The sequence below is a fragment of the Taurulus bubalis genome, assembly GCF_910589615.1.
Source record: "Taurulus bubalis genome assembly, chromosome: 19".
NCBI classification, from domain to species: Eukaryota; Metazoa; Chordata; class Actinopteri; order Perciformes; family Cottidae; genus Taurulus; species Taurulus bubalis.
Window position 1 is genome coordinate 7,179,061 of NC_136607.1, and position 26,602 is coordinate 7,205,662.

Consider the following 26,602-nt stretch of genomic DNA (forward strand, 5'->3'; position numbering starts at 1 on the left):
AATAATCACAACACAGCTGGGTTCAGTTCATATTCAGTTCAATCCCCTCAAAAAAAACATCTTATTATATTTTCAATATATCTCAGCGATGGATTCATTCAATTGAACTGAAATTGTATTAAGCCCAGCCTTCAATGATGGGGACATTACCTCTTCTCTGGCTTGGTAACAGTCTGCAGTTTGTCATCAATGAAGACTGAGTTGAGGGCCCGGTGTAATCTCTGGAAAACAAGCAACACATTAACTGTCACATGCATCAGTTACTGCGATTTTTCTGTTGTATATTGTCCTACATAGATGCTTTGTGTGTTTTGTATATGTGTGTCCGTGAGAAAAAAGGAGAGATAAGTAATAAGAAAATATATCACCTTGAAATAGATATGAACATTTTTACATTCTGTAACGGCTACTTTCCCTCGCTCACTTAAATAATGAGAATAATTCTTCTTCCAGTGATTGTAATATGGTTCCTTTCCGGCTCATGACGTATTGCACATGTGTGTATTTGTGTGCGAGTTCAGTACCTGACTTGTGTGCAGCCAGTATCTGAAGCGTGGCTCCTTGACCCTCGGGATCACCAGCTTGTACACAATGTGTTCCAGTAATGTGGTCAGTAGGGATAAGGCCACACCCACACAGAGCATCACAAACAGGCCGGAGAAATGCTTTATGCCCATCTGCAGCGTCTGGAGAGACAAAGGGGATAGTGAGCGAGAGAGGTGGGAAGTGGAGGGGTGGAAAGAAGGTAGAAGGAGACGCGGATAAAAAGAGATCAGGGATGTAAAGATGGTGCTTCTGATGGAGTAGTGGTTGTCTGAAAAATTCTCTCTGGGAAGTACAATGACACGAAGCCCTTTGGGTTGTGTCTTTAGTGGCAAAGTAGCCAAATAACAACACAACTTAAAAAGGTACAAGATACAGGATTGGGAGCAACTAACGGTGCGAACAGCGCTAACAGTGCAAACAACGGTGCTAACAGTGTTTACACCAGGGCCTGACGGAGGATGGGCGCTATGTTTCTGTAATCAGCATTAATCCATTATGAGCGCAGTGCAGAGCGGTGACCCTCACATGCACGAACGTGCACCAAAAGCCCAAACCTGGCAACCATGCCAACAAAGAAAGGAGAAGCTCGGAATACAAGAAGGAACGTGACTTCATTCTTTGATCAGGGAGACATTGCTTCACCGTTTACATAGCAAATGGTTGTTTGCTGCTGAACTTATGCTTTGGATAGCAAATTAAATTTTAAACATGTATAGAGTGTTTCAGACATAATTAATGTGTTTTTGGAACATTAAATAATGTAAACATGTTCTAGTAACTAAAATAGAAATATGAGCTAGAAAGTTAGAAAACACATGTCCCCTTTAAACATTGAATTATTGATCAAACCCTTTATCTTGAAATTCCTGTGTATGTGTCTTATGCAAGCCATTTCATACAAATGCAAGACATATCGTACAAAACAGTCGGGAATTCATCATGATAATGACGTTGACTTGTAATGGCTATTAAGTGAACATATTTGTATGTTGCCATTTGCCAGCTACCACCCTTTTACCTGTTTTCTGTTTGTATTGTTTACAAGTGAATTGAGAAAATTGGGAACATTTTGAAAATTGCTAAAACTGCGCACATGTAAGCATCGTTTCCTCAAACAAGCAGATGTTGCATTCAGGAGCGGTCGTGCCACTAGCTTTTGGTTTGTGTTTGCAAAATTGTTTCCCCGGCTAACACTTTAATGATAGCATTGGTGTAATTCATTTATTTTTTGCCATTATTTCACATCAAATGTGTGAACCTGTTTATGCATTCACCACAGTCAGAAGTCTCCTATACTGTCTCTATTACAGCAGGTTTGGCCGACCTCCCAGGAGCTATTGGCTACCATTCTTTAAAAAATTCCATTAAAAACAGCTCGCATAGACAAAACGCTGCACTGCCAGATGTATTGCATCATGAATTATTTTTCCCATAACTTGACTTTAAAACACTGCAACGTCTCAACCCAAAAATGCGAGGGGAGAATATTGCTCCGGTTTGCTTTCAACTCGGTTTTTAATCCTATCCGAAGTAAACAACACCATGAGGTAGTGGGGGAAGTGATAACTGAACAAGCAACAGCATTACAAAGTCACTAAAGTGACAATTGCAATGCCTGCATACAATACTAAATCCAGCTTTGCCTTTTAAAGAAAAATGGAAATTTGGATTAAGATATAACCTCCGCTTAGTTACCTGTGCTGGAAAAATATAGCAGTAGATTCATTTTAAATCATTGTTAGATGTCCTGATTTTCCTAAGATCCTGCTCCTGAGAAAACCCCTCACATCGTCTTACGGGGATATCAAACGTTTCCCCCTCACATCTTAATTGGCACTCATTCTATTCTGAATGCGTCACCATAGAGAAGCCTCTTAGAAATGTATCTTGGGCCTGCAAGTGTGGCATCTCCTATTGGGATATCACACTTTTCTTAATTAAGCGCGTGTTGCAGTTCCGGCAGAAGTACGTTCTCTGAATCTTTTTTACTGCTGAGTATGGCGCAGCTTGTGATACAGCAGCGGCTGCAATGATTGCATTATAAAGTCACGCTGGTTAAAAAAAAAAAAAGTATGCGTAAAAGTATGATGGATTAAATTCGTCATTGCAATATTGTGACTTGGCGAGCTGGCTGTATTGTCAATTGGGAGCGGGAGCCGATGATTCTGAGGAAGTCAGGCGGTGCAGACAGTAGTCGGTGTCACATTAGACTGCTGGAGAAGACATTTCCAACTTAGGAAAAAAAAGAGAATAGAGCGGTATTATCCTTTAACAGCAAGACAAGCTCACCGAGGATACAGGAGATTAATCTAATCTAATACTTAGCTCCAGTGTGTGAAAAGCAGTGCAAGGTATTGTTCATCAACCCGCTCCAACACTCACAGTTATTGGCTTCCATCAGCACATTTAAGCCCCTTCTCCCAAGTTTTGGCAACACACACACTCCCCGTCTCTTTTCGCCGCATGCAACCATATGGAACAATGATTTTTCACAGTGATCTTATAATTCCCAACTCCACTTAGAAATTGCACGAGTTAGTTGCATTAATTTGCTGCAAAATAAATCGATGAATAACTTCAATAAAACACATAACGCTCACAATTTTTCTCCCTTTGATCACAATTTATTTCCGGGTGATGTTAAGTTTGGCCGTCTTAATGTCAGGTAATTGAATAATATGCCATTTATTGGTATTGATTTTATTACTTCAAATGGGATCAACTTCTTCGGGGTGACAGGCAGCTGGACGGGTGCCAGAGAGTTTGGCTGCCCTTCGCTGAAGCCAATCCATCACATTTTTCATCTCTTCAGAATCCCATGCTTGCTGTTTGCGGTGTAGTAGCCATTCATCGGAATAATAGATTGCAAAAAAAAGAAAAGAATTGCTGAGCAGGTCTAAACTGAGCCAGCCTTGTCAGTAATTCATATTGCTTATTTCACAGGAATATCCCTCTAGATGTTGTCCAGTGTTCTTTTTGACAGCACATTGTAACTTTGCCAACGCATGCTACACAATTCCGGTTGAATTAATTGAATTATACATATTCTAAGTCACTTATTTGATGCCAGAAATACTGGTCAAGCAGCTCTCTCTGCTGTCGGCGCAGGCAGGTGGAGGCATGATGCTGCAAAATGAAATGTACCCGGAGCAATTTAAATGTCTGCAGCCGAAGATAGCATCTGTTACTCGTCTAGCGGTTACGCAGTGGGAAACGGTTCACCTCAGAGACACTGAATCTGTTGCACTGCAGTGTGCTGCTTCTGCTAAGAGACTCAGAAGACGGGAATTTACAGTGATGTTTTAGGTGTTTGGGTAATGCTGTCGTTCAACAGCACAAGTGCTGCTTTATCAGACTTCATAACGTGCAACCTGCAAGAGTGTTGTATGCCTTTGCATGCAAGATAAATACATAATTTTAAAAAGTACAAACACAAGAGGAAGATGGGGCAAATTAGTTTTTAATTCATGATCGATAATAGTGAGTGTGCAGTCAGCACCGAGCGAGGAGCCTCTTTTGGGGATTCCAAAGTCACAGCTGGGTGGAGAGACGGACGGGCTGCTAACAGAGCTAAGTGCTCCGTAATAGCAGAACAGAATGGGCCGAGGGGCCTGGGCAGTTTGGGACTGAAGTTATGGCGACACGGCTCGGTTAGCAGATGGAGGGTCAGGGGCCGGGCTCTGAATTAGTGAGGAGCCATTACTGTCCGTGGAGGCGGTGCAGGCTATTCTGACAGCCGGGAACATTAGGATATAAATAAATAAAAGGTCTGGGTAAGGACAGGAAAAAAGTGACAAGAAGGCTACTTCTATACAAATAAATTGTGGACATAAACTGTGATCAATTCCAGAGAGTTAAACAGAGTTTTTATTTTATTTCAAGTTTTATGATAAGGGAATAGGTTCCTTTTCTACAGGGTGTAATTTGTTACATAATGTATTTTACTCTTGGGGCAGCAGTACAAGCTGTAAACACAACACTGACGTGTTATCTCCTTATAAAGTTGTTGTGGCAAAGCGCAAACAGTTTCCTAAGAACAAAATATGTTTCCCCTGAAACATAATTTACAATGCAGTTTTTTTGTATGGGACCATATTTATTTTAGGAAACAGGGCTGGCTGAGAAGAGGAAATCAAACAAAAAGGTTGTGGACTGGAAAACCCAAACTATAAGCTGAAAGACGACCAAAACGGTAAAACTCTGTGGAGCTGAGGGAGACTGCAGAGTTTCCTAATTTTCAGTGACCCTTTTCACATTATGAATAGTCATCTGATACAATGTTCATAGAATAATATTGATTAGGGATTTAGGGTTGTTCTTGTCTTTGGAATGCTTAGCAGGAAGTTAAAGCTATGATACCAACTGAAACACCCTTTAGTTTTTTTAGCAATATCCATGTGTGGAGATAGAAAGACACAATACAGCAACATTCAACATGTACTTAAATGTCACCTTACCAAACAATACATTTGCTGTTGTTGAATAGGAAAGGCGGTTCGGTTCCTACCTCCGTCACGGCAAAGCTGCGCTTCCCGCAGGGCACGACCTTGTACCATTTGTCATGCAGCATGTCCATGAAGCCATCCGACTTGTACTGACTAACAAGCTCTGAGATGTTGGAGGTGAGTGGAGAGTTCTGAGGGAGGCCGATGCCATAGCCTGTCAATGGACACACACACACACACAGCAATTTATTCTCCTGTCGCAGCAGTAACATTATTTTAACTTCACCTCCATGCGTTGCCATTATATTCTTTCACAGAGTAAGGGGAATAACAACTGATCAGACAGGAGGGAGTCTTGTATCTTTTTTTTTACCAGGGCTTATCAGAAATCACCATCATCACTCTAAAACAGACCAGGTACTTAACGTTGTGAGTAAATCTCTGAATTTCTTTGCATGCCAGCGAAGTGGGACGAATTCAGTAACGGCCAATTACAGAAGTACCTCGCCTTGGTAGGAAGTACACCGATTGATTTGTATTGTATCCTCGAAGCTTAAGGGTGCATTAAGTAATTAACAACAACACTGGAATCTGGGACTGTGGTGGCCTGTAATGGAAGCGAGCACCATGGGAACATCTTCACAGTGGGAGGAAGGAGCTTGCTAAGTGGACCAGAGATTAACCGTAGACAGTAGACCTAAGCTGTTGAAAGCAAGATGATTAACTGCTGTGCAAAGGTTGAGTCATTGATATTGTTGTATTCTAGGCCGTCCTAAAATGCTCATGGTCAGTTTGTCTGCAGTCATTCAGGACGATACTGATGCTTTAATCGGGGTTACTGATTACTGTAACTGTTTTCCAGTGCTGACAAATGACTCATTTAATCTGAAAATGTTCCTTATCAATCTAAGCCATAATCAAAAAGACGGGAAAGCCCCATATATTTATAAAGTACTATTTTGTGTAATAGAGGCTTGTGGACCACACTACACAATTAGGATACGAGAAGAAAAGACGGTTTTCTATTCCCGTTACAAGAAAAAAGACATAATTCGATGACCGATACATTAGTATGGGAAGTTTACAGTTTACAATTTAAATATACACTTCCAAATGAAGAAAGATAGACCTAACCGACCATGCATATCTGCACACGTGGGCAAACGTTATGACACAATAGCCTCTAAAGTTAGTGAAAACAAATGCTTACACTGGTTGAACATTTTGCCATAATTTGGGATGTAAAGCAGAAAAAAAACATTACAGTAGAATGAAAGTTATCGCAAAGCAAAACGGTTTGCACCCTTTCCAGTTCATCAAGGCAGAACTTGCAATGTATTGTGACGTTGTTCCCCTTTTCTGCGTTAGAAATAAACAAAGAGCAACATATCAGCATTATTTTTGTATTTATTGGGAGTAACGTAGGCAGTCAAGTTACTTTACTTTAATATTGTGATCCTTGGCTTAGGCTAAGGACTACATGTTTATCAGGTAATTAGAAAGTGTATTGGAACACAAAAATATAGTAAAAATAAACTTCCTTTAACCCTGAATAAGGAAGTTATTTGTCTTGTAATAAGCAGCCATGTGTTACCTTCTATAGCGAAGGGTTTCCCCACTGTTAGTGTTTTACAGTCTGCATCTATGGAGACCTCGTAGTCCAGCAGAGCTTTGTCCATGATGAATGCATCCAGTCTCTGAGGGTCAGCCCTGTGAACACACAGCAAGGAGCTACATTGGAAGGGCAAACCAAGAGCAGATGTTGCAACAATATCTCATGCTTTTTGTGTATTTTGTGCCATGACGGGTTCCTGACTGAGATAGAGAAGGCTCAGCTTTAATACTGAAGGTGAGACACTACAGTTAAAAAAACATTGTTTTTCATGCATTGGTCCATTTTGAGATTTTAGGCAGTTTTCACCCACAAATGCTGTCAACAAAACACAATGTCTTCATTCAGATTAGTGGAAAGAAAACATCCAAAGCAAACATGTACGTGTTTATTTCACTATTCTGTCCATTTGCGTCTGTACATTTGACCTACATTCACCAAAAGTTAGCATTCATGCCTCATCTGCATATTTAAGTATTGAATTTCAGAAAACTTGCAACACAAAAAAAGTAATTGCTTTAATGTGAGCAATAAACTGGGGAACTTTCATGGGTCTATCTATTAGTTCAAATTGTTACCCTATTCAACTATTCGGCGTACATGCTGTACCAATTAAACATTTCGTTGCACACTAGCAAGCACTCATTCATTCAACAAAAGATAAGAGTGTTGACCTGAATTTTGCCCTTCAGCTTTTTGACAATCTGATCAGTGGCATTTGAAATGTTTTTGACGGATCGCTGGACCGACAACCAGATAGATGGACCTGGACTCATCCGTAGTCAGTCAAAAATTCATTGTGGTGACAGATGTAACCGTAGCGCAAAAACAAATCTCACATCTTCTGAGACTTTCTGGGATTGACATTTTAAAACAACCCTCTGGAAAATTAACCTTTAAAAAAAAAAAACTCCTGAGACGCCAACTTAAAAGAACCTTACTTTGTCATCTTACTCCGGCACTGATACTCTGAGGCTCATTTTCTCTCTCTTTTTGTCCTCATGTCACACCTGTGACTTCACAGCACGAGTGTAAAGAATGAGAAAAGTTTATTTTTTGTCTGTTTTGATAGGTATTGGATGTAAGCTTTATATATGCTTTCACTTCTTTTAATAGTGTTAAGTTGAATAAATAGATTTTTTTTTGTGTGCAATAAATCATTGCTTGAAGCACAAAAAAAGCTTGTGCGTATGATTTCTTTTCTTTATAGAACTTTTCAGAGGCCAGTGTACCACAATCGCTGAACATGGGATGTCAGTGAGTCAACAAATCCTCTAAACCTTTTGCCAGTGGTCTTTCCAACACTTTTACTGGCCGCATTCCAGGAAAATAACTGTCTGTCTGCCAATTTACTCAGATCCCTCGCTCCAAGTCTGTTATACACAGTTGAGATATTAATTTGCAACAGCAAGGCTTTTACGAATCAATTCTTTACTGACAGGTACAGCCTGGGATCGAAATGCTGCAAAGCCTTTTTTTTCTATATATTCTTTTTGTTTTATGCTTGTTATCGGGGACAGCGTTTGCAATCCTCAACTATCTTCCACCCACAAGCTGGCTGTTCATTATTACAGGTTGAATGAGGTTGCAGCTTATGTCCTTGGTATTACAACCATAGGACTGCATAGTAATGCATGGTATGTATTTTTTGATCAGAGCACTAGACATCCAGCAATTACCTAGCCAGTGCAATTAAAAAGATGATGGCTCCCTGGATCATCTTCCTGCAGTAACGCTTAAAGAAATTACGCATTTGCATCTGGATGATAGAAACCTGCACGAGTGACAGGGCACATTTCTGCGGTGTGGCTTTACTTAACACAAAATGATGTGACACAGCACTTCCATTCATTTGGGATCTCTGAGGTAGATCAGGCAACAGCTTTCACATCACAACGTAGCACATGCAAAATAACATTCTAATGTGTTTCTCCGGTGTGAGCTTGTGTTGTGCGACTGTGTCACGGTATATAAAAGCAGCATGTCCAATATCTCTGCCACTTTAATAAGCGAGCCAAAATAGCAGAAGGCAGTATTCTGGTGTCTGATAATGCTCCAGTCAGTGCGCTTTCCCAGAACACTAATTGTGTAGCAGTTGTTGCGTGTTTCAATTCCAGTTGACAGACATGCTCATCAAGCTGAAAGACCGTGTGAGGGGAGGAGAACCAGGAGATAACTCAGAATAGACCTGCACAGTTCAGTACATTTACACAAGCAATGTGCTTTTCGTCATCAGGGTTGTATCTACTTGTCACAGTGGTGAGGGCACTGATGAGGGCAAGTGGAAACAGGTGTGAAGGCAGGATGGGAAGCTAACTGCAGGGCTGATAAGGACAAGTGGGAACAGGTGTGTAGATGGGCGGGACAGGCAGGTGACGAGGAAAGTCCACGGGTATCTGGTGGATGGATGGGAAATGGCAATGAAACGGCAGAGAGAAAGACTGAGACTCTACTATAATAATGTGCAAAATATATACCATGATAAAGAAAATATGGTCACAATTTAAGGTAAAAACCAAAATGAAATTTAAAAACTCTTCTTGTAAATCAATAAAGTGTCTTTATTCCAAAAATTAACGATGGGTTAATCCCTAGAACAGCTTTGCAGCTTTTGTTTTCTTGATCTGTGCAACAACTTCAACCTGATCAGCATCTTCTACACTTGTTCTGCGTATACAGGTCAGCACAGCAAACCCCAAAATCAGTTTTGTTTGCACCAATTCATGGATGTTGAGTTTAATCTCCACATGGGGCTTAGTCTGTCAATGCAGTACACGGAAGATGAGTTGCACTACAACGTGATATGGCATACTATATGATTATGCAAATGATAAGTAATGCCCGGTCAATTCGAGAGTGAACCCCATGCTCAGGGTGTTCAAACTTGCACTGCGGCACACTCGTCTGCTGTCATGTTCCCCAGTTGTAATGTTCTAAAGATGACATTTCCCCTTGAACCCGCTAATCAGTATTTTACAAGCTCAGTAAGAAGAACAAAAAAAAAATCTTGTTTCATCCATTCAAATTGTGTTCTGCACAGCCTGGGCCTTGTATTCAGCTGCCTCCTCTCACTATATTCTGCGTTGGCTCCTCGGGGATGCCAGTTGAATGTCGAAGCAGCTTATGATGACAGCGATGGCAGGGGAAGGAGGAGGGTGGGATCTGAATGCAAACAGGCGGGTTTGTTTTGGAGAGAATTTTGACTTTCCTTGGACACGTTGATTTCCAGGGGATGATGACAGCGAGATATGCCTGGTTCCATAGTTACTAGATATCAGACGACAGCAAGACGACTAGTTGTCTTACTTGAGATGACGTATGCCATCTGGGGTCGCCGGGACGTTGTATCTTCTCATGTACTCGTGCATCTCAGGGAAACTCTTCTTGAGGTAGTCCTCCGCGCTGCTTTCTTTCACCGTGGCGAATCGGAATCCCTGAGAGGGATGGTGTAACTGCAAGAAAGAATAAATGAAACCAGATGTTAGCCGTAAAAAGAAAAAAAGCATAAATTATGAATAATATTGATGTTTTTCACAGTAGTCTGCTGCTTCTCTCTTTTTCAGTTGAATTCTTTTTTTTTCAAATATCAGATGCAGGAGAGCTTGCGAAACTTTTGAAATGCTGATTGTTTCTTTTCTTCTCTTTTATGAATCTCAATGTCCCTGCACTCTTTGTGATTCATAGATCTGGTGCGTTGACCAAAAACCTGAATTAGCATATGATGATTGCTCAAACAAAGGTGGTTTAATTAAATAATCTATTTGCTGACTTCAGAAAAAGCTACCCAATGCAGTCTGCCTTTTTATCAAATGTACATCAGGGACATTTCAAACGAGAAGGTCCACAACAGCCTGAACTTGAACAAACACATGAAAGTTATTTGCAGCGCTGCACATTCCTGACCTTTGGGTCATGTATCCCCGACAGTTGTTCGTAGGTCTTCTCCCCGACCATGACGGCAGCTAGATTAGCGGTGTAGGTGGACAGGCAGAACAGACAGAAGATTGCCCAGAGGTTCATCAGCAGGCGGCCCGTCCAGCACTTTGGCGGCTTGATGGCCACCGTTCTCCCGAAGAGAATGGCGTAGCACACGTTGAGCGCCGAGGAGAAGGAGAACACCCGGTCGCGGTTGCGTCCACGAGGCGTCATACCAAACGGGCTGTGCCACTCGTACAGGGTGAGGAAGACAGCGGTGACGTGGAGGGAGACAAAGATGCCGAGCCACATGGACCAGTGGAGCGGCCACATGAAGGCACCGATGGGTGCAGCTGTGTCGCGAGTACGAACCTGGGCGGAGGGGACAGGATTAGAAAAGCCCTCGCACAGTAAATGATATAAGAAAAGTAAAACACTCTTTACGTAAACTTGCATAGTGTCGCTTTTTTGTGATATAACATGACAAACCGGTCTCACTCCCAACTCGTGTCCACAGCGCCTGATACCGACACAGATGCTCAGAGCAACTGACCCAGTATGAAGCGTGAGGTAGGCTGGGTGGGAAGGTGGATCGGTCAAACAAAAAAGGACTTTCGTCAGCTGTGTCCTGTGCACAACTAAAAGTAAACTTCAGTAGTTAATCATGAGTCACTAGTCATGTGTCATGTGACTCGCATGACTGGTTTGTCACCAGTCATGCGAGTTGTTCAGTCACATGAACGCTTTTCCTAAACCTAAGTAAGTGGTTTTGTTGCTTAAACCGAACCTTCTATCCTACACTATTTTGAAAAGACACTATGCATGTAGTGAGTGGAAACTGATACGCCGTCTGTGGTGTAACTCTAGGGACAAAGCTGATGCTGGAGGGGGACCAAGAGCATCATAGTTTGAAGCTTAGGGCCACGGACCAAGCGTGAGTATTTGGACAAATTAGGAGTAAAAACGCATTGGTCATGAGGATTAAGTCGGGGTAAGACTGGAAACGGAATATCTATGTTGGGTTAACATTAGACATCAGACATTAAATGGTTAAACATAACCTTGTCTCACCAATTTGAGCTAGGAACTGAAACATTAACTGGAAATCTATTGGTAAAGGTGTTGTCTGAGACACTGCTGTTCAGGAGAATAAAATGGATAGTAGAGAAGACATTTGCTATATATATATATATATATATATATAAAAAAAGAACATCTTTCATTGTAGTGGCATCTTTCTGTCAGCATCTGAAACTAGCTATAGTAATTGTAGTAATAGGGTCACCACAAAAAGCTGCACCCTCTGCAGCCCAAGCCCATACGGGGAAGTGCATTAGAATCCAATAACCTGCGGCTGGAAGTAATAAAACTCTGCTATATTGATACTGACCACCAGCATACCAAGCGGAGAGGGTTGAGGTAAGGTCATTGACAGAGAGCGGAGAAGCATGGGCCAAAGAGTAACAGAAGTGAGATAAATAAAAAAAGTGCAAAGGAAAAAGAGAACATTCTGTCTGAAAAAAAGAGGGAGCAGTACTCACCAGAATTCCCAAGCTGGTGGAGAAGAAGGGCGAGGTGAAGTCAATGACTTGGCTTCTGGCCGAATTAATGCTAAAAGATGTCACTGCCAGGTGGGCAGCGCCAGTGAGCAGATCCCCCACCAATCCTGTCCAGCGACCATTCTTGAACCCCCCGTACTTCCCGTCGCCTACGATGTAGAGGTCGAAAGTGAAGCCCATGTCCTCTGCCAGCTTCTCCAGCAGGTCTACGCAGTAACCATAACAGCACTTCTTTAGGTCCGTGGGAACAGAACTGTTACGTCCTGAGAGGTTCTTAAAAAATCCTTTCAAAACCGAAGATTCATTGGTGAGCGGGTCGAGGCACAGCTGGCCTGCGGGACACAACCCGTCCCCGTCCACTTCTCGGGTAAATACAAACGGGTGCTCCACCAGCGTCACCACCCGCATGTGCAGCCGTGTAGATCGGCGCCAGTCTCCTCCGGCCCCAGTTCCCGGATGGCTTGGCCAAGCCCGCCGGTCCATCAGAACTTTCCCTTTGCGCCAGCGCCCCAGGCGGGTCCAGGTTGGCTGGCCTAAAGGGTCCAGCTGGAGGGACCAGATGTAGTGATGGGCCTCTGAGATGACATTCTGGCTGTGAGCGTCTTTGGATATTAAACCGGTCTGGCCCTCAAAAGATGTGTTGGATAGAAATCTGACGGGAATGAGGGGAGAAAGAAGAAAATACATGACACGGAAAAAGAGGGAGATAGGGGGAGGAGAGTGATGGAAGGAGGTTGAGCAGGAAAGATGATAGAAGAGGAGTTAGAGGAAAGATCATTTTTAGTCTTTTGAAAGTTTAAATTGGCCTATGGATACAAACAGTATAACAGTGTAGTGTTTCCTTCCTTGTTTGGTGAGACTGCGTTTAACGGTTTCAGTACCATGGACAGTGCACAGGGAAGCCAGTTTATTGTTTATTGTATTATTATTAAATGAGTTAAATGCTATAACTTTCAATGGATTATTGTAGAGAACATTTCTAGGGGCATCACACTGAAGCAGGTTTGGCCATCTTTCCAGCCCTTTGGTCAAAGGCATTTTTATGCACTATAATTGCATATAGTGATGCTAAAAAAAGAACACATTTTGCTTTAATTACACATGTATAATTAGTATGATGGTTGAAACCACTACTGAAATTGTGGTTCACATTAGGCTTTGTTGATGCTATCAAAACACCACATATCTTGCTTTAGGAACTAGATGTTCACATTTCCCATAATGAGTAAGTCAACATATATACGTATATATATATATATATATATATATATATATATATATATATATATATATATATATATATATATATATATATACGTATATATGTTGACTTAGCTCGAAAGTAAATGTTCAACCTTGGAAACCTCTTCCAGTTCCTTGATAATGTACCAATGAGGACTGTGTGATATTGTTAAAAGTGATCCTACTCAATACTCGGCTTGGTAAAAATAAGAGAACAACGTTAGTCATGGTTTAAAATGTTGAAAGGTCGGGGCATGAGTTAAAAAACCACAGCAGTCTCCCTCGTCAAAGCCAGATGCTTTGTTGCCTCAATCCACCGCAGCCTGCTCCCTGAGAGGCTTTGCTGTGACAACATCACGCTGCACTACGTTCCACTTTTGTGCACATAGAAATATGTCATTGCAGGCATTTAAACAAATGAGCAAGGCAGCACTTTTTCTGCAAGAGAGTTTCATTGAAGAGGAAAAAAAATCTACCCAGCAAGGATACAATGGTTGACAAAATCTGAAACTTATTGACCCTCATTGTACTCAAGTCGTAGACCTTTTTGATTAAAACAATTTGGTCTTGTATCAATGTTATCTTCTTCACGCTCGCAAGTCAAGTTAACTGGAAGATGCACAGTTGCTAAATACGTTTTCTGCTGGCTTGCTGTTTTAGTACAATTGCCAGTAAGAAAAACACCTTTTTCCAGGATTTCTCTAGCTCCAGGATTTACAGGCTTAAATGTGCAATTACATTTTACCCGTGGTTAGTTTATACAAAAATCCCAATTTAATAGTGTAACCCCAGCACCGGAGAGGTGTATCATTTAGGTGGCCTCAGTGGCGGTCTAAAGTGTGTTTGTGTGTGCGCGCGTGTGTGTGTGTGTATGTGTGTGACAGGATAAGGCAGACCACGGTCCAGTGATCACACCATCTCTCTCACTGAGCCATGCTACTGGCTGTCTGAGAGCGTCAGATATCGGTGCAGACGGACACACTCGCACTCACATAGAGAAAAACACACTCACTCACTCACTCGTCCACTGGAATGGATATGTTTGGATGTAGGGAAGAATGTGGGCACCGTTCTGTGTAAGGCGATGCACACCGCTTTGATATGCCTTCAGGTGGTAATGGTGTGAAAGACGTGACCTTTACCGGAATTTCTCGTTCGTGTCACCTTGCTCGTTGTAAAACAAGAAAAGAAATCCCCTTTCCGCCACCTTGTCTACTTTCCTACATCTTTAACTGCCGTTAAGTCGACCTGACAGCTCAACTAGTCCGTCTGAAGGTCAGCGTCTTCACTGCAGCTTGTAGCTGTTAAACTACCTGGCGACTGTGTCTTTTTCCTCGTTGTATTTAATGAAAGTGACACGCTCTTGCACATTCCTGGCATTGCAGAGGGTGTCGCGTGTTAAAAGGGCACATAATACGGCCGTTAGTATTTCGTGTTTAATCAAGACATCAATACGATTTTAATGCGTTTCACTTTTGGAAGGTGACGTTCCAGACAGTTTCAGACTAATACTAGCAGGTATGTCAGCAGAGTGGAGTCGTATGAAGGGAGCCGAGTTTCACAGTTCTACTGCAGCAGAAAGCTGCTTCTTGGAAAGTCAAAGATGCTTTCTCTCACTCATAAATCGTGCCAACATGTATGAATGTCAAGTGCTTTTTCCACCCGAGTATTTCTCTTTTATGAGATTTGATGGACCATTTTCCTCCCTGCATGAATAGAAATCATTTCGCTCCAGGGTGCTCATTACAACCGGGCTTCACTCAAATTGGCTCCACACAAAGAACTATTACTTTTACTGATATATTATCGCAATTCATACTTATGTACTTATACAAGACTAATACAAATACAGACCGCGAAACATTAAGTAAACATAGACATTTTGTCACGTCAGTCAGTCAAGTAAACGTCAATCACAAAAATGATTTTGTTCCCTATATACCTAACTTATTGTGAATACAGAAATGTATTTAAACCAAAAACCTGTGCATGAAACGTTGTCCCTGACACGTCCAAGACTCAGGCTAGAGGGTTACTTAGAGATTCAGTGTGAAACTTAGGAGCACCGATGCATTTGGGTGAAAATACGTGATATAAAAACAATATCACACAATTTTCATGTATGCAAAAGGGACACTGAAATCATGAATGGAAAATTTAAAAATTCTTTCAGGTTTGGAACCTATAGCACAAAGCTCATGTTGTCCGAGCAGACTTAGGCTATATTCAGACAACTCAGATCTGCACAAATCCCATCTGAACTCACCTGAATCTTAAATAACTAAATCCTCAATCAGACACTGATCAGATGTTTTGCAATGCGACCTCAGTCGGAACAGTCATAACAGAGTTTGTGCAACTTCTTCTGTCACTCTTTGATGTTGTGGGGACGCACTGACATCTGTTTAACATAGATAAAGTTAAAAGTATCCCTCGACTTTCAGAAATTTTGGATGGAATCTGTTTCAGTAAATACATTCACATCACGATCCAACCACAACTGGCTCTGACTGTGCATCATCTCCATCCAAAAATAGCAGCCATTGCTCCACAAAAAGGCAAACATGAAACCAGACAAATAAAACAACCAAGATCCGAGCAATAAATCAGAATTCCCCACATGTCAAAAAGATTTAGTCCAGCGGGCAGATGATTCATGCAAGGACAGGTGCATGTTGGATACATTTGCAGGGGTCTCTTTTCAGATTCGATGACCGTTATACGAGACACTGACTCCCTCCTCCAGAACTGCTACGGCGCCTCCTCCGCTCCAATACAAAACTTTTTATACAATGAGACATGATTCATTTCCACTCCATGAACGCACAAATGGTGGCATTTGAAGCAGAGGAGACGACGAGTGACGTCTAGGTGAATCACATCTATAACCCAGCGACACTAACTTAATGTCATGCCCACCTCCTCTTCTTTCCTCATGAATCACCTAAAAACATTATTCTGAGCATGAGGCAGGGTACAACCACGGAGTAGTGCTCCTGTTCACATCAGAGGCCATGAAGGAGAGTGAGCAACAGCAAAATAAGAAGCTGGATTAAAAAGGATGAAGATTTCCTCACATTTCCATATCACAAAATATCAATCAACAACATTAAACATGTTTTCCAAGTTAGTGTCAAAACATCTTGTTCTTAACACCATAAGGATGTATGTTCATGCCGCAGAACGTTCTGAAGCATACAAGGAGCATCCCTCCTTGTTACAGCAATCCTTCCCTGAAGCAAATAGAACGTGATTTACTTACATTGGTTCAGGGAATGCAAACCTCAAAGCGGACATTCTTTATATATCATATTTCTATCTTTACAGCTCAGCTGGTGAGCAGATCAGGATACTCTGCTTGGCTTTGGTGGGCACGCATTACTTTAAATGTGTTTTATCATGAAGGACTGTCTCTGGTGGGGGAAAAATGAATAAGATAAGCTGCTGTTATTTATCCAGGCAATATCTTATCTGTTATAATACAGAGCTTTTGGCGCTGTAGTTTATCTGTATCGGCATCTCCAGGGGTTATTTATGTCCGTCTCTTTCTTTTTCTGCACACTACTTTTTCCTCCCCTGTTTTCTTATCACATATGTTGCCACCTACCCAGTAACTCTCCTCCCTCAGCTTCTCAGTCTAGTGGACCAACCTTATCGGTGCCTCTCATAGGCTGCTACACAGTTGTTCTCTTCACTTTTAATATAAATATCATAATTATACCATAAAAAACACCTGCACAGCGATCTTCATCTGGTAGAAATGTTGAAACACAACAACAATGTGATAATCTTGATATTTTTTTTTATCTTTTGATGCTCAATCAAATTATTTTGCATAATCTGTCGCCATCGGGACAAGACTTTGGTCGCAGAAGCGTTCTCGTTTCCGTTTGTAGTCGAGTAGAGTAGTGTTTACGCTCAAACTGCGGTTGAATGCAGGTTAGCAGCCCAGGTGGAGAGCAAAAGAGGTGGAACACAAAGGTGGAAATGCAATCTCTGACGGTTATTTCAATCTTTTTTGTTGGTTTCGAGTTTGTTTGGAAACTAGCTGTTCCAATCCAGTTGTAATCATGGTCTCACTACTTCAACTCCAGTCTCGCATCTCAAGTTGCGAAGCAGACTATTCACAATGAGCAGCGACTGGAAAAGGAATTGTTGGCCTTGGCTGTCTTGTGGGTAACATCAGAATCCCCGGAAATATAACCCTTTGCCCAGAGGCTCATCCGTCATCAAACCTACAGACAATGGGTTCCCAGATTGCATGCAATATTATGTGTGCAAATTGAAATGTTGGTGGAACAAAAGTAAATGATTAGGCTACAGATTGTATTCATCATCTTGAGAGCATAACAATCTATATTTAATCTCTCTCTTTTATTTTCTTTGCATAAAACTGTCTAGATTCCTTTTAAAAAGTAGGACTTTTTTCCTGGTTGGTATAGTTGTAGCATTTAATTTCTCAGGGACATGGTTGAGAAGAACAAGTCTTAAATACAATGGGGTACATAAATACAATGGTATAAGTGACCATTATTTTTTTACCATAGGACCAACTGAATTAATGACCAAAAAGTGTAGCTTTTAGATTTTTAGCAAATGGAAACAAGCAATGGTTGCTATTATCATTATTATTATTATTATTATTATTATTATTATTATTATTAACAATACTACTACCACTAATAATACATATCTAAGGGTGTGACCATCAGAGTTTATCTATCGTACATCTTGACGGAAGCCTGAGAAAGCAGATGGAGAGAGAAATGGGATTGCAAATAATAATTCATTAATAAATTAGCCAAGCAGGAATGCCAGTGATAACTGATTAACCCCATTTTAAATACAGAATAATCAAACACCTGATTTATCAAAATGGAATGGTAATCTTTCCTACATTATCAGATTAGTTTAGTTTCATTATTTCTTCATACCATAAATTATTCATGTCAGTATTTTTAGTCTCTAAATATTCAAATTGTGTAGAATAAGATTTATTGTTGACATGTTTCCATTTCTCAATTGAAATAATTGCCAGGATTACTTTAAAACCATTTTCCGTTGGGAACTATAATAATCCAATTTCCGTACACGCATACAACATTACATTAGATAACATGATAGCACAGCGGTCTGATGAACTCTCCTTTCCCTGAAGCAATATTAGCTCATGTACATACATATCCATACACACATATATACTTACACACATATACTAACATACATAACACAAACATCTTCATGTTATTTAAGCTACAACCAATATATTTTCATACTGGCGAGGTTTGTAATCCTGTTGTTCCGGACACAGTTTTACTCCTAAATTAAGATCTTGATTAATGAGGATAGTCACACCTTATCTGACCTGATATTACTCTCCGCTTGTATTTGAAATCCCCAAGTGACCCCCTCATCCATTACATATCCACGTCACCTGCTCGCCTGGAGGAAAACATCTGGCTAAGTATCTGAACAAAATATATTGTGTTTATGCTTTTGCTCTTCAGTTTGTCATCCATCTTTGTGCTGTTGTGATGTCAGCATTGCACAAATTAATTAGGGCTTGTTCAGCGTGCAAAAATAGCCGGTGGCAAAAGGGTTCCCCGTACCGAGTGCTGCAGCGTTGTGCTGAAGTCATACACAGACATCAATACGCAATATACACGATTTCATGGATGCAAGCCAAGGCAATTACGTAGGATATAGACTACAAGCGTTGCACACACATCACCAAGGCCTATATCGTTAACAATAAGGCCTCTCACACTCATGCACACACTCAAACCCAAAACAGGCGTCTTCTCATTGCCATCCAGGTGATTCATTTACAAAGAAAAAGAGAGCCAATGTCCTGCTTTAGCACTGGATCAAATTTGTCCAAAGGGGGTCCGTTTGGGTCTTTACACAACCTGTTGTGGCTCCAGCTGGCTGTCAATTACGGCAGAAAATCGTTTCACGCATTCGCTTATAATATGTGTGAGTACATTTGTTCAAATTGAACAATGATTAATGCTGGACATGGTAGCTTAAGTTTTTTTAATACTTTTTTTGTGACAATTGCTGGAGACGTAAGCCCCAATGCTTGATGAAAGGAAACAAACTGAAAAGAAGTTTAAATGTTTAACATGACTAACCAATTACATTTTTCTCCAATGTGATGTCAGGACCCTTTTTAAAGTGACCTATTTCACTTCTAATGGTGTTTATCTTTTTTCAGTCTTTTCATCTTTTCCTTTCCTTTTACATCTAACAATAATGTCACTGATTTAATTTACTTCATGCACAATATAATAGGTTTTCTATTATATTTTCTACTATTGGGCGGTAGTATAGATTTAAGATAAGTGGTTTTCATCAGTGTTTGAGAAACATCCATTCTCTGTGACAAGATGTTATTGTCTTAAATGTAACTTAATCTTGATCAGACTGACACATAACCACTAATCTCGGGGTTTCTACATGGAATAGGCATTCGTTGAGGAGGCCAATGGTCCCTTCCCTACTTCCTACCCCCTTACTTATGACGTCCTTCAAACGTGGCCTTCATTTTGATGTATTGTAGATGATTGTCTTGCAATGTATTGAGTATCGCAGAATCGCTGTATTATTGGATTATACCATCCTTATTGTGATACCATTGTTATCATGGGCAATATATCATCATATGAGTTGTTCTTTGATTTCCACCTTTAGTGACGCTAGCATTGACAAATATGTCCACAGACCGATAAATATATATTTTTTTAAACAACTGAAACAGGGTCATTGACACCACTAATACATTCAGTATGCAATTGCATCGTGTTTAAGAAAATCAATGTTTTAAGCTTTAATATCTTATACATACAAAATAGGGGCTTGAGGATTTTTGTGACCTTTCAAAAATCTCATAAAATGCATAATATCTGATGTCCAGACTTCATAAAGATAGCATTATTCTAAAATGATATCAAACTTTAATGCATCAGAGCACCCTCTGTCTAGTGTCAGCCCTCAAGCAAAAATAAGTCAAAATTGCTTTCAAAATATATAACAACTTTCATGTGCAAATATCAGGCTCTCCCTCTGCAGAACTTGAGGACAGTCAACTCCAACCTCTCCACACACACTCAAATGGTTTGTATATTTTCTCCCTCGGGCAGTCCACAGCTCTTTTGCCCTCAGTCATTGTGTGCATACCATGATGTAATGAAACATTCATGGCACGTGCCTAGTAGAAAACAGTAGACATCGATGAAATAGTAATATATATATATATATATATATATATATATATATATATATATATATATATTGCAGACAACACATACATTGGTTTCAACCTTCTAGCTCCTTGGTGAGTACAATAAACCCTTTAGGCTGAATCAGACTGATACATGTGTAGAACGCAACTTCTGTTCATCCCGTTAGTTGTGAATTACTTCAAGACATGTTTAGGTTTAGGCAATACAACCACCTAGTTTTAACCATCATGGTTGGGTTTAAGGTAAGTAGGAAACCCTTACCCTTAGTAAAACAAAATAATGTAAGTAAGTGGTAAAGGGTGCCTTGTGTGTCAATATCAGGCGCTGAGGGGAATGAGATCAAGCTGTATACAAATACAGGTGACGGATCATTATATCTGACAACTAAACCACACTGCCTCCACAGTCAGATTAAAGTTCATAAAAAAAAGGAAATCTATGCAATTGTTAGACTGTGCAACAGAAGTAAATGGTAATAGATGATGATCACAACACTGATCCAATTCTTCTGGAGAGACATACGGAAATTGGAAAAATAACAAAAAGTCAACATATATAAAACCCTGCAGCGTGAATGTGATGGGGCAGTCCGAACAATCCCATGGCTCTACAAAAACTGAATTACAAAAAAAGTAAGGAATACCATTTCTGAGTACAAAACAGCCTTTTTTAATCTTTGCAGGTAACCTGCATCCTTTCCTTTCCTCCAGCATCTCCAGCTGGTTACAGTATAGTATGTATGACTATCTAATTCATACAGCTTTCCCTGAACCAATCAGGATGACTTTTCCAAATCTCAGGTGTGTACAACAGCTTAGATTATCCGACATTTGAGAAACAGAACCTCTTCGGGTAAATCCTTTGCCTTCACAGGGTCAGCAACACGGCTCTAATAAACCTGGTAAAAGGTTCTGGAACGTGTCTTCTTTGTTCTGTGATATGTAAAACACTGGCAGGCTAATTAACACTGTACAAAAAGAACCAAAGAAATGGAAAAACACAATCAGAAATCTCCTCCGGCTTCTACAGGCGTTCAAACACTTCTCATCCTAGCGAGATCATTCTGCTGATTCGGCTGTTTTGAGGAGAATCTCAGTAGAAAAGGTCAGACTATCATGGTAATGCACTCGTGTGTGATCACACACTCACCACCGCACATATCTTACTGTAGCACTATGAAGTAGAGTGGCCCAGCTGCAGATTACGACGCTGCTACTAAATGCAAATCATCACACTTTATCATTTCGCCACGCTGCTGCAGTTATTGAGTGCATATAGTGTGCGTTAGAATGTGCCGCACGATTGTGCAGGCATGCACCTTTGCAAATGAGCATGAATATGTGTTTCTGTTTGCGAATTCCAGACCAACGTAGCAGCTGAAGTATGATTAAACGTCTGCACAATGTGTGATAAGTAAAGTCTTCCTCAATGCACCGTGAGGGCTGTGGGGTGGAGATGACCCAGGTTTTTGTATGTGGCCAGCTGCTGATTTCAGCGAAAAGGCTCCGAAAAAAAAACACTGTGTGCTCCCCTAGCCAATCCACACAGCAGACAGACAAAGTCCTCCTCTGATGGGAATGAGACACGTGGGTTCATGTTGTATCAGAGAAGATACGGTACCTTTGTAAAAAAGGAAAAGTTATCATGGTCCGTCTCCCCAGTTGAATGGCTGACAATTGACCTGGATGTGACCTACTTGCAAGTCTAGATTGGGTTGCTCAGTTTGGCAGACGAGTTTCAAAAGGGGAAACGCCAGCGAGCATTTGGAACGATGACACTGGAGGGGAAAGATTTACTGTCAAACATTTACCTATTCTCTACAATATGGGCCCTCACATGACTGTGGATGAATGTCTGCTTGCATTTAAAATATATACCAAACACACCGGACACATTTGGTATCAAAAGAAAGACGGCATGTGATACACAGTCCAGCTGCTACATGCAATTCCTCGCACCTTACCATTTTACCACACTACTGCAATTATTGAATGATATGGAGCCCGTTGCATGCATCCACCTTCGTAGACGTGTGCATCAATGTGTGTTTCTGTGGCGAATTCCAGATAGACGTTGCTGGACTGTGACCAAAACATATGCATGATGTGAGAGAAGTACTTTATACCACAACGAAGACAAAGTAGAAACAAAAAAAAGCTGAATCACATCCGTGAACAGCACCGTGGAGACAAAGGGCCCGAGGGGTGGGAAGTAGAATGAGGGCCGTTGGGTGGAGACGACCCAGGTTTTCGAATGCGGCCGGGAGCTGTTTCCAGCACAATTGCTCTAAAAACTCACTGTGTGTTTCCTTGCCAACTCCTCAAAGCAGATAAAACAGGTTAGCAAGTAGCTCGCAATGCCTGATCCTTGTATTGCTCTATTTGCCTGGATCATTAAGGCGTACACTGGGAAGCCCCCTGGGTAAGCAATCTGGGCGTCAGTGTTGCACTAGACGTGGTAGTTTGCCACTTTGGGGACAATAAAAAAAGAAAGTGCATTTGATTTTATGTGAATGTGTAGGTGCAATTGTGACTTAAGTATCCACTTGATTCCCTACCTTGACAAGTACTCCCCTGAGCTGCCGTTGTTCTTTTGTATATCCATACAGTTAGTAGTCCCAGGTATGAGTGCCAGAGCAGGATTCTCTTGCGCTGCACTACCAACCGCCCGCGCAACCAGCTCCAATGAGTCGTGGACGAAGTGATCCAGAGAAGGAGACTCCATGACCCCGTGTGCCAGTAGCCCCAGTGGCAGCCCTTCTGTTCTCAGCTCGGCCACATTTTGGCTGTCCCCCAAAACCCAGTGAAACTCCGGGAGCGTCATCCGACTGGCCAGCGTCCACAGACGCCGCACTTCGCGGATCTCGCACCCAAATGTCACCACTATCCTTGTGGACGAAGGTTCTCTCAGGGCCTCCAGTTGCTGCATGAGAGCTTGCTGCTGGTCTAATTTGGAGGAGGAGGAGGTGGACGGAGAAGCCGTGGATGAGGCAGAGGGGGAGAAGTAAGGCAAAGACGACGAAGACGAAGACGAAGACGCCTCCGCACCTGTTGCCACACCCGGCGCCACTCCTGAGTGTAAAGATGGAGATGAGGACGATGACAAAGTTGAGGCGCTGGTTGTCAGATTAACAAGAGTGCCCACGTGGAAGCGGGTGTTGTTGTTGATGATGAGGAGGAACTCGCTAATGTCCCATTCCTGACAGAGCAGAATACTGATGTCCCACCAGCCGTTCATCATCAGCAGCGTAGAGAGGAGGCGGGATGGCGGTACCTCCACGGTCCGCATCGCCAGTTGGAAATGGAGGGGATTCTGTGGGGAGATTGTAAAAGGGTAACGGGTGAATGGACAAGCGGTTTGGGAAAGGGAAAAGAAGGAATGTACAAGGCAAACGATTTAAGAGATTAAAAAAAAGAATTGAAGAGACATGAGGCATATGGGATTGGAGAGAAGGGATAGAGATAAGGGGTCGTTAAGGAAATAAACAGAAGGACATGAAGGGGATGGAAATGTGAGGGTGATGGGAGTGATTAACAAGTAGTGATGGGGAGGACAAAGGGTTGATGAGGGTCAGTTGGATTTCATAGAGAGCAGAGAGATAAGAGAAAGACATTTGAGGATGTGTTTTGGAATGAAGGGTAGATTGCGAGAAAGTAGAAAGGCAGAAAGGAAATGGAGAAAAGATATATCAAGAACAATGGAAGTATGGTGTAAGAGGAGGTTAGGTGAGTGGTGGGGATATTATGGGGCACCAGGAAGTTGAAACAGATGTAGTAGAGCGGAGAATAGAAGAAAAAAAGGAAAGAAAAAAAAAAAGACAGAAAGGTTAAAAATCCAACAGCAGAGTTTCTTTCTGCCTAAGAATTCAATTTGTTCCTCGAGAACAAATACATTCAGCGGGATATAATAGATTTCAGCCTCCACTTACCTGCTCACATGAATATCATTATTCACATCATAAGAAATACACAACATCTATTTCAGTATTCTATCTGTATTTTAAGCAACACCTAAAACCTGAAGAAACTCAGCTGGGCCTTCCACATACTGGGCTTGGTCAATTCCATGAGATTTAATTCCCACCTCTGCTTTGTAATTCATGGGATTCGTCAGTTTATTGATGATGTCTGGACAGATCAATGGGGAGACCACAGCAATGGTGTGTGATTTCCACCTGGACCAGTTATGAAAAAAGTGTGGTCTCCTCGTGGTAAGGAAAACCATCCTGGTTAAATGCTGAAGAAATATACACAAATCAGAAGCTTGATTATGTTTCTTTTCTAAATACATTTCACAAAAAAATCAAAGAATCCAAAAATTGGGTTTCTAAAATAACAATGGATGCAAACTATAGTTTGTATTATGTAAAAGGCTGAGTTATTGCTTTGCATTGTAATTTGAGAAATGGGCTTTTTGTCCGTATTGATTTAAATTGGCCTGTACAAGCTTTAGAAAAGAACACAAATATATTCTGTTTAAACCATAGAGGCAGAATAAAAATAAGATCAAGTTATTTTTTCCACTACATTGCATATGAACATTTTCCACACTATATATAAGCGATATAGATTTCCCACCTCCCGGGCTCAGTTGGTTTTACTTCATTTCAGTATGTTAAATCACCATTGAGAACTTCTGAATTATACATTTTTTGAGCATCCTCTTAGGAAAGTCCGGCAACGTGAGCGATCAGTGCACCTGCACACCTGCTTTGCAGGACCTGTTAAACTACTACTGCAAACTACTGTAATGAACTGCTGTCAATTTACTAGGGATTTACAACCGTATCTTACTCATAATAACTGCAACACACCGATACATTTTCATCCTCTGCCTGTAAGTTAACAGGTAATGCGTTCGGTTATCCGTAGCGGCAGATGACTGTAATTTATCAGCATAATACAATATATTATTATTATTATTATATAAGTGGTGGAAATACACTTCTCTAAGTTCAGTAAGTCACTATCCATCAACATCGTACTGTTGATTGTAAGCGAATGATTCTGCTATGATGATAGCACATTTGTATTAATCAAACTGCTCATAGGACATTTTTGAGTGGCAAGACCTGATCAGCTGTTACTGAACGTGACAGCACATCATCCTTCTAAACCCAGACATGAGGGAATTTTGGAGATTAATCAGGTGGCCAGAAACACACCAAAGTGGCCCAAAAAATAGTTAAATAAAGCTGACTAAACAAAGTCAAGCACTCATTTTCATACCTCACTTTAATAAACAAAAAATGATCTTTGAAAGGTTGGACATTTTATAAAAAATAAATATTGTATGCTATATAGAACATTGTTGACGGTAATACATTAGGATGAACATGTATGCTTTGCTGGTAATTGGCTGCAGGTGAAACCACCGAATGAGTCCGCCGGCTCCCTCAGCGCCATTACGATCAGACCAGTGCAAACACACTGCACTCTACACATGCACCGCTTTGCACTTCCAGGATTACAGTGAGCCAGAAGATCAGAGCGGATACATTTCAGAGTTGACACAGTCCCCTCCTGTGATAGGCTGCCAGATCTGCTTCAGTGTACCTTGGCATATAGTGTACCCAACATACACACAGTCAATGTGTCTTGCACTCACACACGCATACCTACACACACTTAAAATGCCCTCAGCTTCTCGTTTAATTTACATTACAACTTTTCCACAAGCCTTGCACTAAAAGTCCATTAGATTCATCTATTGGTTAATTTCCTTAATTTCATTAATCACATTACCCAATGGGCATGCAAATAAGTTAATCATCATTCATCTTTTTTTTGCATACATGGAAGTGTAATTCTGCAATAAAAGTACCAATAGAAGCAATACTATATGTTTTATTTCAGTTTTAGAAGTCCTGTTTCAGGGAAAGAAATGGTAATGCAGTCCACAGGGCATCAGACTCTCACCTCCTCTCATCCCCTGGGAGGATTGGAGGATTTATTCTCAGCTGCAGCACTTCTGCCCTGTGATCACCATAAATCTGTAACCCCCTCTTTGTTCCTCATGTAAATAAACAGAAATTTGCCC

The 26,602-nt window shown here is 41.1% G+C and overlaps 1 protein-coding gene across 1 annotated transcript in view; it reads right to left on the reverse strand.

Moving 5' to 3' along the window:
* The window catches only part of grin3a (glutamate receptor, ionotropic, N-methyl-D-aspartate 3A), a gene marked incomplete at both ends in the record, with an annotated part of 46,094 nt that overhangs the window by 7,823 nt on the left and 11,669 nt on the right, over positions 1-26,602 (reverse strand). The window contains 8 exons of the mRNA XM_079234818.1: positions 151-221; positions 525-686; positions 5,054-5,205; positions 6,586-6,701; positions 9,910-10,055; positions 10,507-10,890; positions 12,060-12,729; positions 23,121-23,875. Coding sequence (XP_079090944.1) covers positions 151-221; positions 525-686; positions 5,054-5,205; positions 6,586-6,701; positions 9,910-10,055; positions 10,507-10,890; positions 12,060-12,729; positions 23,121-23,875 — 2,456 coding nt within the window. The remainder of the gene's footprint in view (positions 1-150; positions 222-524; positions 687-5,053; positions 5,206-6,585; positions 6,702-9,909; positions 10,056-10,506; positions 10,891-12,059; positions 12,730-23,120; positions 23,876-26,602) is intronic.